The sequence below is a fragment of the Ustilago hordei genome (genome assembly GCF_900519145.1).
Source record: "Ustilago hordei strain Uho2 genome assembly, contig: UHO2_contig_02, whole genome shotgun sequence".
Taxonomy (NCBI): domain Eukaryota; kingdom Fungi; phylum Basidiomycota; class Ustilaginomycetes; order Ustilaginales; family Ustilaginaceae; genus Ustilago; species Ustilago hordei.
In genome coordinates, this window is record NW_024545252.1 from 1 (window position 1) to 12286 (window position 12286).

General features: G+C 51.5%; 4 protein-coding genes across 4 annotated transcripts; 1 reads left to right on the forward strand and 3 right to left on the reverse strand.

Moving 5' to 3' along the window:
* Positions 1 to 2575: 2575 nt before the first annotated feature.
* On the reverse strand, positions 2576 to 5451 carry UHO2_00749 (uncharacterized protein; the record flags this gene model as incomplete). Its single annotated transcript, XM_041553217.1, has 6 exons — positions 2576 to 3695; positions 3726 to 4047; positions 4253 to 4295; positions 4625 to 5084; positions 5264 to 5283; positions 5353 to 5451. 6 exons carry the CDS (start codon positions 5449 to 5451, stop codon positions 2576 to 2578), a joined length of 2064 nt encoding a protein of 687 aa, XP_041409151.1.
* A 2990-nt stretch (positions 5452 to 8441) lies between these two features.
* On the reverse strand, positions 8442 to 9710 carry UHO2_00750 (uncharacterized protein; the record flags this gene model as incomplete). The annotated part of the gene is made up of 1 exon (XM_041553218.1): positions 8442 to 9710. The coding sequence occupies one exon, from the start codon at positions 9708 to 9710 to the stop codon at positions 8442 to 8444; it is 1269 nt and encodes a 422-aa protein (XP_041409152.1).
* Positions 9711 to 10523: 813 nt separating this feature from the next.
* On the forward strand, positions 10524 to 11318 carry UHO2_00751 (uncharacterized protein; the record flags this gene model as incomplete). Its single annotated transcript, XM_041553219.1, has 1 exon — positions 10524 to 11318. One exon carries the CDS (start codon positions 10524 to 10526, stop codon positions 11316 to 11318), a length of 795 nt encoding a protein of 264 aa, XP_041409153.1.
* A 640-nt stretch (positions 11319 to 11958) lies between these two features.
* On the reverse strand, positions 11959 to 12272 carry UHO2_00752 (Plasma membrane proteolipid 3; the record flags this gene model as incomplete). Its single annotated transcript, XM_041553220.1, has 2 exons — positions 11959 to 12043; positions 12184 to 12272. 2 exons carry the CDS (start codon positions 12270 to 12272, stop codon positions 11959 to 11961), a joined length of 174 nt encoding a protein of 57 aa, XP_041409154.1.
* Positions 12273 to 12286: the final 14 nt, after the last annotated feature.

The following is a 12286-nucleotide window of genomic DNA, read 5'->3' on the forward strand; positions in this document are numbered from 1 at the left end:
TAACCCTAACCCTAACCCTAACCCTAACCCTAACCCTAACCCTAACCCTAACCCTAACCCTAACCCTAACCCTAACCCTAACCCTAACCCTAACCCTAACCCTAACCCTAACCCCCTAACCCTAACCCTAACCCTAACCCTAACCCTAACCCTAACCCTAACCCTATCGAGATACTCGGTGACTATCAAACTGTGCGACAGCTATTGTCTCGAGATACTCGGTGACTATCAAGTTGTGCAGTGACAGCAGGTGGCGTTCGTTGTATATACTATCGTAGGTTTCGGCTGACCTCTGTGGACACTCCGTTCAGGGGTAGCTCGGCACAATCAATATCAATGTTATGATGACACCAAAGTCTGGTGTGAGTGTTGATGATGATGAGGTTGATGGTGTTGGTGATGAGATTGGTGATGTCGATGATAATGAGGTTGATGGTGTTGGTGATAAGGTTGGTGGCGTCGATGATAATGAGGTTGATGGTGTTGGTGATAAGGTTGGTGGCGTCAATGATAATGAGGTTGATGGTGTTGGTGATAAGGTTGGTGGCGTCAACACGAGTGTCCAGTGTGTTGACTTGATGCTTGAAGTGATCCCCGGACCGCAGTGGACTACTGCCTTCGGTTCTATCTATATCCGGACCGCTAACCTGCTATGGGCGCCTTCGGATGTCAGGTAGTGGTGATACAACACACACACTACGATGAGGAGCAACCTTGATAGATTGCTGCTATGCTGACTGAAACTAATGTATACTTATGCTGAAGTGATAACTAGTTATGGTGAGTAGAGTGGATGGGGATCCACTCGACCTATGATGATGAGAAAGCATGGTTATATACCTCTTCACAGCATTGCCAGCAATGCTGCTCCTGCTCTCTCTCCAGAGAGTACCTTCTTCATCGAGTACTGCTCAGGGGCCTCTCCTGCTTGGCACCCCTGTGCCTCTTGAGTGGTGTCGACTCCTTCGACACTGCTCCTCCTCCTCATGACCTGTGTCGACTTCCTGTCTCTCGAGCCCCTGAGTGGTAACCATCTGAGCTTGGTCCTCCTCGTGGCTGCGCCTGCTCTTTGAGCTTGGTCCTCCTCGTGGCTGTGCCTGGTCCTCCTCGCATATGGGCTCAGTGCTCCTTTGCATGTGAATCCATAGGAGTCCATGGTCTCCATGGAGACTGCACTACGACCATGCTCTCTACTGGTATCGACTAGGTCTTCGATACCTGTGCTCCGTCCATATGAACCAGTGACCCTCCTGCTTCTTGAGCATCCAGGCCCATGACACGCTGCTCTCAAATGTGCTGCTCTCAATTGTGCTGCTCCGACAGATTGTGCGCTGTCCAGCAGTTCGCTGATGAGATTGCGCTTCTCAGATTGCGTTGCTCCAGCTGTGCGTTGCTCTTGAGCTGTGTGTTGCTCTTGAGCTGTGCATTGCTCTCGAACAGTGCGTTGCTCTCGAGCTGTGCGCTGCTCAGATTGCGTTGCTCCAGCAGAGTGTGTGTTGCTCCAGCTGTGAGTGTGTTGCTCCAGCTGTGCATTGCTCAATTTGCGCTGCTCCAGCGAAAATAAATTTGTTTGCGTTGCAGCACTTGAGCAGTGTAAATTTCGAGTGCGTTGGGGGTCAACGCAGTCGCGTGAATTTCGAATTTGGCGGAGCGCAATTGTGCGTTGCCCGCAAGCAAGACACACCGGCTAGGGCTAGTGTTTGCTCCTTCGATTGTGCTTCTCCAGCTGAGTGAGCGCTCCTGTCAATAGAGCTCCTCCAGATTGTGCTGCTCCAGCAGAGTGTGACCTCCTCTCGATTGCTCTGTTTTCGATTGCGCTCCTGTCCATTGTGCTCCTGTTGATTGCACTCCTGTCGATTGCACTCCTCTCTCTTGCTCTGCTCTCGATTGGGCTCCTCTCGATTGCACTTCTGTCGATTGTGCTCCTGTCGACTGTGCTCCTGTCGATTGGTCTCCTGTTGATTGAGCTCCTCTCTTCTGCTCTTCTCTCGATTGCGCTCCTGTCGATTGCGCTCCTCTCCAATGAGCTCCTGTCGATTGCGCTCCTGTCGATTGTGCTCCTGTCGATAGAGCTCCTGTCGATTGCGCTGCTCTTGATTGTGCTGCTCCAGCAGAGTGAGCGCTCCTCTCGATTGCGCTGCTGCAGCAGAGTGAGTGCTCCTCTCGAATGCTCTGATCTCAGTTGCGCTCCTGTCGATTGCGCTCCTCTTAATTGAGCTCCTGTCAATTGCACTCCTGTCAATTGCGCTCCTCTTAATTGCGCTCGATTTGCGCTCCTGTCAATTGCGCTGCTCTAGCAGAGTGTTTGCTGCTTCGATTGTGCTTCTCCAGCAGAGTGAGCGCTCCTCTCGATTGCGCTCCTCTCTCTTGCTCTGCTCTCAATTGCGCTGCTCTCGATTGCACTCCTCTCTCTTGCGCTCCTGTCGATTGCTCACCTCTCTCCTGCGCTCCTGTCAATACAGCTCCTGTCGATTGTGCTCCTCTCTATTGTGCTCCTCTCTATTGCGCTCCTCTCTCTTGCGCTCCTCTCTCTCTTGCGCTCCTCTCTCTTGCACTCCTGTCGATTGCACTCCTGTCAATTGCGCTCCTCTCTCTTGCTCTGCTCTCGATTGAGCTCCTCTCGATTGCACTTCTGTCGATTGCGCTCTTGTCGATAGAGCTCCTCTCTACTGCTCTGCTCTCGATTGCGCTCCTGTAGATTGCTCTCCTGTCGATTGCACTCCTGTCGATGGGTCTCCGGTCGATTGGTCTCCTGTCGATTGAGCTCCTCTCTTCTGCTCTTCTTTCGATTGCGCTCCTGTCGATTGCGCTCCTCTCTGCTGCTCTTCACTCGATTGCCCTCCTCTCGATTGCTCTGCTTTCGATTGCGCTGCTCTGATGCTGCTCTGAGTTGTGCCTCTCCGACAGAGTGGGCACTGTCAAGCAGTGCGCTCCTCTTAATTACGCTGTCCAGCAGTGCGCTCCTCTTGATTGTGCTGCTCCAGCAAAGTGTGCGCTGCTCTCGATCGAGCTCCTCTAGATTGTGCTGCTGCAGCAGAGTGAGCGCTCCTCTTGATTGCGCTCCTCTCTCCTGCTCTGCTCTCGATTGAGCTCCTCTCGATTGTGCTGCTCTTGATTGAGCTCCTGTCGAATGCACTCCTGTCGATTGCGCTCCTCTCAATTGTGCTCCTCTCTCTCGCTCTGCTCTCTCTTGCACTACTGTCGATTGCGCTCCTCTCTCCTGCTCTGCTCTCAATTGCGCTTTTGTCTCTTGCTCTGCTCTCGTTTGCGCTCCTGTCAATTGCGCTCCTCTGCAATGAGCTCCTGTCGATTGTACTCCTGTCGATTGCGCTCCTCTCTTCTGCTGGTCTCTCGATTGCTCTCCTGTCGATTGCACTGCTCTCTCCTGCTCTGCTCTCGAGTGAGCTCCTGTAGATTGTGGTCCTCTTGGTTGCGCTCCTCTCGATTGCGCTGCTGCAGCAGAGTGAGCGCTCCTCTTGATTGCGCTCCTCTCTGCTGCTCTGCTCCCGATTGCGCTCCTCTCGGTTGCTCTCCTCTCGATTGCACTCCTCTCAATTGCGCTCCTCTCTCTCGCTCTGCTCTCTCTTGCGCTACTTTCGAATGCGCTGCTCTCTCCTGCTCTGCTCTCTCTTGCGCTTCTGTCGATTGTGCTCCTCTCTCCTGCTCTGCTCGTGATTGCGCTCCTCTCGATTGCGCTGCTGCAGCAGAGTGCTCGCTCCTGTCACTTGCACTCCTCTTGATTGTGCTCCTGTCGATTGAGCTGCTGTTGATTGCACTTTTGTCGATTGCACTCCTGTCGATTGCGTTCGTCTTGATTGCGCTCATGTCGATTGTGCTGCTCCAGCAGAGTGAGCGCTCCTCTCGATTGCGCTCCTCTCAATTGCGCTGCTCTCAATTGTGCTGCTCCGACAGAGTGTGCGCTGTCCAGCAGTTCGCTGAGATTGCGCTTCTCAGATTGCGTTGCTCCAGCTGTGCGTTGCTCTTGAGCTGTGCGTTGCTCTCGAACAGTGCGTTGCTCTCGAGCTGTGCGCTGCTCAGATTGCGTTGCTCCAGCAGAGTGTGCGTTGCTCCAGCTGTGAGTGCGTTGCTCCAGCTGTGCGTTGCTCAATTTGCGCTGCTCCAGCAAAAATAAATTTGTTTGCGTTGCGGCACTTGAGCAGTGTAAATTTCGAGTGCGTTGGGGGTCAACGCAGTCGCGTGAATTTCGAATTTGGCGGAGCGCAATTGTGCGTTGCCCGCAAGCAAGACACACCGCCTAGGGCTAGGGTACCGTGAGACTTTGCATACACATAGTCCTAGGGTATCCCTACATATCTCATTAGTACAGATTTCATGTTTCCAAGGGTCTTGCTGGGAACACCCTTGTAACCCTAACCCTAACCCCTAACCTTTCGATTTGGCTCCTGTCGATTGCTCTCCTGTCGATTGTGCTCCTGTCGATTCCGCTCCTGTCGATAGACCTCCTCTCTCCTGCTCTGCTCTCGATTGCGTTCCTGTAGATTGCGCTCCTGTCGATTGCGCTCCTTTCGATTGTGCTCCTGTCGAATGCACTCTTGTCGATTGCGCTCCTCTCTGCTGCTCGTCTCTAGATTGCTCTCCTGTCGATTACGCTCCTCTCTCTCACTCTGCTCTCTCTTGCACTACTTTCGATTGTGCTCCTCTCTCCTGCTCTGCTCGTGATTGCGCTCCTCTCGATTGCGCTGCTGCAGCACAGTGCTCGCTCCTGTCGCTTGCACTCCTCTTGATTGTGCTCCTGTCCATTGAGCTGCTGTTGATTGCACTTTTGTCGATTGCGCTCCTGTCGATTGCGTTCGTCTTGATTGCGCTCATGTCGATTGTGCTGCTCCAGCAGAGTGAGCGCTCCTCTCAATTGCGCTGCTCTCAATTGTGCTGCTCCGACAGAGTGTGCGCTGTCCAGCAGTTCGCTGATGAGATTGCGCTTCTCAGATTGCGTTGCTCCAGCTGTGCGTTGCTCTTGAGCTGTGTGTTGCTCTTGAGCTGTGCGTTGCTCTCGAACAGTGCGTTGCTCTCGAGCTGTGCGCTGCTCAGATTGCGTTGCTCCAGCAGAGTGTGCGTTGCTCCAGCTGTGAGTGCATTGCTCCAGCTGTGCGTTGCTCAATTTGCGCTGCTCCAGCAAAAATAAATTTGTTTGCGTTGCGGCACTTGAGCAGTGTAAATTTCGAGTGCGTTGGGGGTCAACGCAGTTGCGTGAATTTCGATTTTGGCGGAGTGCAATTGTGCATTGCCTGCAAGCAAGACACACCGGCTAGGGCTAGGGTATCCCTACATATCTCATTAGTACAGATTTCATGTTTCCAAGGGTCTCGCTGGGAACACCCTTGTAACCCTAACCCTAACTTCTCCTTTGACCAGTGACAGTTCCTTTGACACTGTCTCTCGAGCCCCTGAGTGGTAACCATCTGCATGCTCCTTGATCTTGGTCCCCTTCATGGCTGTGCCTGCTCCGTGCTGCTTCTTGAGCATTCAGGCCCATGACAGCATGCTGATCTGACTGATTCTGACCAATCCCTGTGAGATTAATCTGGAACCCTGGGGTTTGATCAATCTCATAATTCATATGCACTGCCAGCCCAATTAATCTTGTTGATCCCTGATGGTTCAGCACCAATCAATCTGGTGCTCCCTTCATATATTGATCTGTTGCACACCCTTCATATACTGCTCTTTTGTGCGACATTCCCATGACTGCCATTGATCAATTTGGCACACTCTCTTGCGCTATCCTTCTGACCCTGTGACAGCTCCATGCCAAAGTCACTGACTGCTGCTACATCTTGTGCCTGTGCTTCTGTGGTCTCTTCCTGTGCTGTGGTTTCTGGTGTCGGTGACAGTGTTTGCTGTGCTATATCTGGTGGTGTCAGTGGTGATGCAGGCAATGCAGGCTGTGCTGGTTGGCAATGCCTCATACCTTGATGTGTCTTCAAACCTGCCACATTGGATGCTGCCTGACCACAGCTACACACCACCACCCCACAGGCTGCTGCAACTTCCTGGCTGATATGGATGGTAGCATGCTTCTTGCAGAGGTGATTAAGGATATTGGACTGCACATAGGTGAAGGTGCAGATGGGACATTGCACATAGGACATGACACAGCAGTCCTGGTTGATGCAATGAAGGTGGTGTTGATTTGAAGATGGCAGCCATCCCAGCATTGAATCTACCCAGGGTCTTTGTAGTAGCCCAGGCCACCTTTTGTAACAACCTAGGTCCAGCACGTCAGTGGAATTTGCAGTAGTCCTGGCTGCCTTTTGTAATGGCCTAGGCTGGGTGAGGCTGAGCACATCAGTGGAATTTGTAGTAGCCCAGGCTCCCTTTTGTAATGACCTAGGCTAGGCACATCAGTGGAATTTGTAATTGTCAAGGGTCTGCAGTAATTCAGAATTTCCTGCAAATTTCAAATCAACCCAGGCCAGTCATCTGACACATCTCACAACAGTCAACAGCAGGCCATGAAACCCTAACCCTTACCCCAAAGATTGATTTCAGCAAAATCAACCAGACAGATGCAACACGGTTGTTGTCAGGTGAAATCAACCGGAAACCCATGATCCGGTTGATTTCACAATTTTGTGTGCACAAGGCTCCTCATACCTCATTTTGGATCTTCCTGCGCAGCTTCTGTGACACTTTGGGTGAGGGAGCACCACACTTCCTAATCCAATTTGGTGAGTGGCGAATCTTTGGGAATGCTGACAGAGGCATCACATTGCCTGGCTCCATGTCTGATTTGTCTGCACACATAGCACCATATCTTTTGTGGCCTATTTCTCATTCTTGAGTTTTTGCCATTATTGTTGGTGTAGGCTTCCTTAGTTGACTCTCCAGGGTCACCACTTTCAGTGATTCTGGTGTTGGCTTGTCAGGAGTCTATCTTTTGGGTGGGGATGCTCTCTAGTGCTGCCTGGCATGTGCTGAGTGTGGTAGCAAGGTCATCAAATCTGAGCTGGTGGACAGTCATGACAATTTCCTTGTATACAAGGTGTTGGATCATGCACTTCTGGAGTGCTGAAAATAGTGTATTGTCTGCAAAGGGCCTTCCAAGGATACTACCTTCTGCCTGGATTGCTCTAATCTCCTGGATTAGTTTTCTGGCATTGGCATGGAACATCTTGATGTCACCCAGTTGGGTGATTAGTGCAAGCTGGCCAGAGTTCCTAGTGGCTTCACTGCCCAATCTCTTTTCAATCTTCTTTGAGGCCTGATTGAAGGTGAGGTACTCTCAAATGATGTCAAGTAGGAGATAGTTGATGTTGTACTCTCCTACCATATTGATGGTTCCTTGCACAGCATTGGTCAGGGTTAGATTAAAGGATTGTCTCCATCTCAGATGGTCATCATTGTAAGTTCCTTCAAGGTTTTCTATGGCATTGGGCACAGACTGGAGGAAGGACCTGACATGGGTGCTCCAGTCGTAGTAGTTTTGTGAGGTAAGTTTTGGTACTGGTTTGAGAAGCTTTGCTAGGGTACAGGAGCTGTATCACCTGTCATCATCATCAGGGTCAGTGTTGGACTCTTCTTTGGCCTTGTTATCATCAATGGCTGTGCTGTCAACTGGTGTTTGTCAGATGGTTATGACCTTTCTTCCTCTTTTTGATCTCTTGGTGATGTTGCTAGCACTGGCTTGGGGTTTGGTTTCTTCTGCCATGGTTGGTTTGGGTGTAGTTTCAGACTCTTAATCAGTTGAAGTTATGCAAGACACCACTTCATCCAGGCTATGCTCTAGCTCCTTTTGCACAGGTGTATGATAGATGCAATGCTTGAAATTTCATGTTGACTATGACTACAAGACTGCCTATATATATACCTTTGATCCATCCATGAGAAAACTTTACCATCACCCTGTTAACTGAATGCACCATGTGTTGCCTCAGCATTGTCTCCCATAAACATCTCCTGATTGGTTGCCACACATCAACCATGCATGCATGTCCCTTGGCCTCTTGGTGACTCGGCTTTCTCACATGTTGGTTAAATGCCTGGTAATTCCGTTGTATCTTCAACTCGATCTCTTACTGTATCGGCTCTACCCAATTCCTTATCAGATCGGCTCTGCCCGATCTCTTTTCATATCGCCTTATGTCACTTTTAACGTCTTGCTGGATCGTAACCTTCAGCATATGCACCTATATGGGCTCTATCATTCTGCATAGGAGCGAAAGCAAACATAGCTTGGGCAGCCCCTACTAACAGTCAACAGCAGGCCATCAAACCATAAAAATCGTGGCAAAATCTTGTCATACGGTCTTGATGCAATGCAGCTTGAGAAGCAGCGGCGAGCGTTAAGTCGAATGTCAAACGTGAAGGAAAAGGATATCAGGTTGCTCTAGACTTGTGTGTATTGCATTCTAAAGGTACAGTGCTGTACGAGATGGGTTGGCTGCACGGAAACTAACAGCAAAGTAAGAAAGTCTTCTCATTTAAAGCTTCTGTGTTTGATCCTTCTTGCCGCCGTGCTCAGGTTCTCGGCGATGCATCACAGCATCAGTGGCGAATTTGGCACCCTCCGCAGTCGAGGTGTCGCAAGGAGTGGCGCCGTGACCAATCTGATTGAGCTGCACAACACAAGCACCGACCTCGATCTGTCTAGGCAAGTCAGGGTGAACCGGCCTGGCTGCCTCCTGTTCTCCGCTCAGCAAGGCCTTGCACAGGCGAGGCTCACCGCAAAGGGGTCGAGCGAGACCGACAATGTCGCACGACTTCTCCTCGACGGCCTTGGCCATCGCCTTGGACGATCGGAAGCCACCAGTCACAGCGAGCTTCGCCTTGGTGAGGTGAGGTCGAATGCGTTCGGCGAATTCGATGAAGAACGATTCACGGGCGATGGTCGATTCCTTCTTGTGCTCGAAGCCAGAGCTCTCGTAAGTACCACCGGAAAGCTCAATGAGGTCAACACCGGCAGCCTCGAGCTTCTTGGACATGGCGAAAGACTCCTCAGCGTCGAATCCACCATCGGCAAAGTCGGCAGAGTTGATCTTGATCGAGATGATGAACTTGGGGTCGGGAACAGCTTTGCGGATACTCTCGATAATCTCAAAGACAATGCGAGAGCGGCCTTCAAGATCACCACCGTACTGGTCGGTTCGCTTGTTGACACGAGGCGAAAGGAACTGCGAGAGAAGGTAGCCATGAGCGGCGTGGAGCTCGATACCGTTGCACTGAGCCTCGTAGAGCACCTTGGCGGCAAAACCGAAGCGGCGGACAATGTCGTGGATCTCATCAACGGTCAAAGGACGAGGCTTACCGAAGGTCATACCCATACCAGGAGGGCACTGGACGTCGGAGGACGAGACGGGCGTGGCGACGATCTCCTCGGAGGTCTGACGACCGGCGTGGGTGACCTGGGCAATGACAAGCGAACCGTGGGCCTTGGCAGCGTCGATGACAGGCTTGTATGCCTTCACGTACTCGTCGTGCGAAGCAATCTCTGGGTCGATGCAGGCATTCTTCTTGGCTTCAGGGTATCGGGCATCGCAAGGAATGTTGCCAAGGATGATGGTGCCGATCTCGCCCTCACCCCAGACCTTGTAGAGGTTGATGTATTCGGGAGTGGGCCAGCCACGCTTCTTAAAGTCGTCGTCGGACCATGTGCAGAGACGCTCAGTCATGGGGCTCTTGAGTGTGACGTTGGGCGCAGAGACGCCGTTGGAGAAGACGACGGGCTTCTTGAGAGCTTCGAGATGCGACATTTTGGATGGTTTAGTGGCGTTGAGTCAATAGCGTAGCGGTGTTAAGAACAGGTAGCAAGCAAGAAGGAATTTATACAGGGAGGAGCAAGAAGCGATTGTGCACGAGCTCGGACTTAAGGCTGGCTCGACGAACTGTATTCGCTCTCCTGGTTCTGCTTCAAAAGGAAACCTGCTGTGGAGCGGCAAAGGGATCGTCAGAAGAATCATGAATAAGCAGTATGTGGCTCGGTCATCAAACTGACCTTTGGGCCGGATCGACGATTCTACTGTGACCAAAGGCCGTGTCCATGGAAGTATAACGAACTTTTCTTGTGTATAGCCGAGCGAGGCATAAACCGTCATGCGTGCTTTCCTGTCTATCCTCCACCTGTGCTTGCCGTCCAAACAATCTCACCGTACATGCCAGTCGTATTAGCGGGCGTTGCACCGAAGAGCCGGACCCTCGTTCCCGGAAGAAAAGGATGCAATCAAGATGGAGTGTTTGAGTCGCAGAATGAAGGCATAGCGAGGAAAGGACATGAAACCTTAGCGTGCTGGTGCTATCGGTAACTGGTGCCCAATGACGTTACGCTCCAGGTTCCAAATCCTCGCTGTGTAAATGAGCGAGAGCCTCCATCAGAAGAAAAGTTGGTCTTTGTGTGCGTGCTGCTTTGCTGGCCCAAAATTTGTCAAGATGTGTTTGACTGTGAGGAAGATCGGGATTCGATGCTTGCAAAGATCGGTGATGGACTTGAGGCTTTGATCCAGAAGACCGACGAATACGCCGAGCGAGTTTCTCTTGCATCTCTCTCTCGCGCCATCGACACATCAAAGATGGCGTACGGACATGTACCTCGACCAGCCGGTTCAGATGCGAGCACACTTCGGCCGCGTCTCTATGCACTTCCCGAAAGGGCACAAAGTCAGGAACGTCGAGCAGTCGTCATAGTACCATTTCATGTTGACGGTGTAGAGCAGTCGGCTTATGCCGCTGCAGCTTGCTCGGGGGAGAAGAAAGCATTGCGGCCGCCCAGAGCGTTGACCGAATATTTGGCCAGTGTTTTCAACGACGAGCTCGAGCGAGGTATCACCTACCCGCAGCGAGGTCCGATGCAGCTGTCCGAATTCGAGGGCTACTTCCTCGGATATGATCTTCTCGTTGGATTCTTCCTTTCCTCCAGCCAGCTTTGGGCGCTTTCATCCATTGCGGTCCCTGAAGAAGGCTTAGGAGTCTCTGATGTCTCTTCTCTTCCAGACCTGTCATCGCTCGAGTATACGAGTCAGGTAGGCGGCTACTACTACATCAAGCCAAACTATCCCGGCCGCTCCTCACACCTATGCAATGCTGGCTTCGTTGTGCCCCCCACAGGTCGGGGTTTGGGTCTGGGCGGAGTTCTTGGTCGCTCTTTCTTGCATTTCGGGCCAGCAGCAGGTTACAAAGGGTCGGTGTTCAATTTGGTTTACGTCAACAACATGGCTAGCGTGAAGATTTGGCAAAGACTCGGATTCACCATCGTCGGAAGATTACCGATGGCTGGAGCACTCAAGACGGGGGATGGGAAGGAAGAGTTGACGGATGCTTACATCATCTTTAAGGACTTCACAGGGACCGTGCAAGACGGAGCATGAGGAGAGGTCAAAGCTTTGCCGACGCGCAGTCGAGATGGGAGGTTATCTAGGCGAACGCCGGAATAGGCTTCGGAAAGCGATGACATTTTCTCATATGTCCGCGCTCAATGACTATTGTCAACATTTGCATCAGCTATGTGAGCTTGGTATGACAAGCAATCTGCCAACTTGGAGTGTCCTCACATTCTAACACCGCCATCCCCTCCCCCAATGATGCAAATAAGAGGTCACCAAGACGGATGCTTCGGCGAGTATCCTACTGCGCCGATTTTGAGCCGTTAAGCGGCGATGGTCTGTTCTGCTTTTCAGTCGGAAGACTCAAAAGATTTGGTGCCAAAGACGACGAGATTTAGCGGCCTCAGGCAACGGAAATCTGTGCTGTCTGATGCGGATCATGGTATCAATTGCGCGAGGCGGACATTATCGATAAAGTAGACAAGATGAAGCGGTGTGTTGTCGCCGTGGTGATGATCGTGAAGGAGAGAGCTGGACATCGCAGCAGCCAGCGATCAACTTGACTCCAGCCGTAGGTGAAAGCTTGATTGGTTGCCTGTGCAATTTACGCTCACTGCGTGCGTGTGGATGTATCATGGTCGAAAGAACGTGCGCAGGGGGAGTCCGCAACCGGGTATCGAATTGCTCAGTACTTGAAGATGATGTAGAGAGCGTGGATAATACCGGGAAGGTAACCGAGGATTGTCAAAAGGACGTTAATCCAGAAGTCACTGTTGCATGGTGAGTCGGATGGTCGCAAAAGTAGGAGAATGAGGTCAAGAGTCAGCAACAGCACAATCATTGCAGAGCGTAGGAGAGAGAGAGAGAGAAAGAGAGAAAGAGAAACTGGTGTTGATGTGTGAATACTTACGCGCCGCAACCTCGCTCCAAGAAGACACCAAGAGGTGGGAGGAAGATGGCAAGGATGATCTTGACAATGTCGCTGCAAGTGAAAGGCATCTTGACGAATTGGT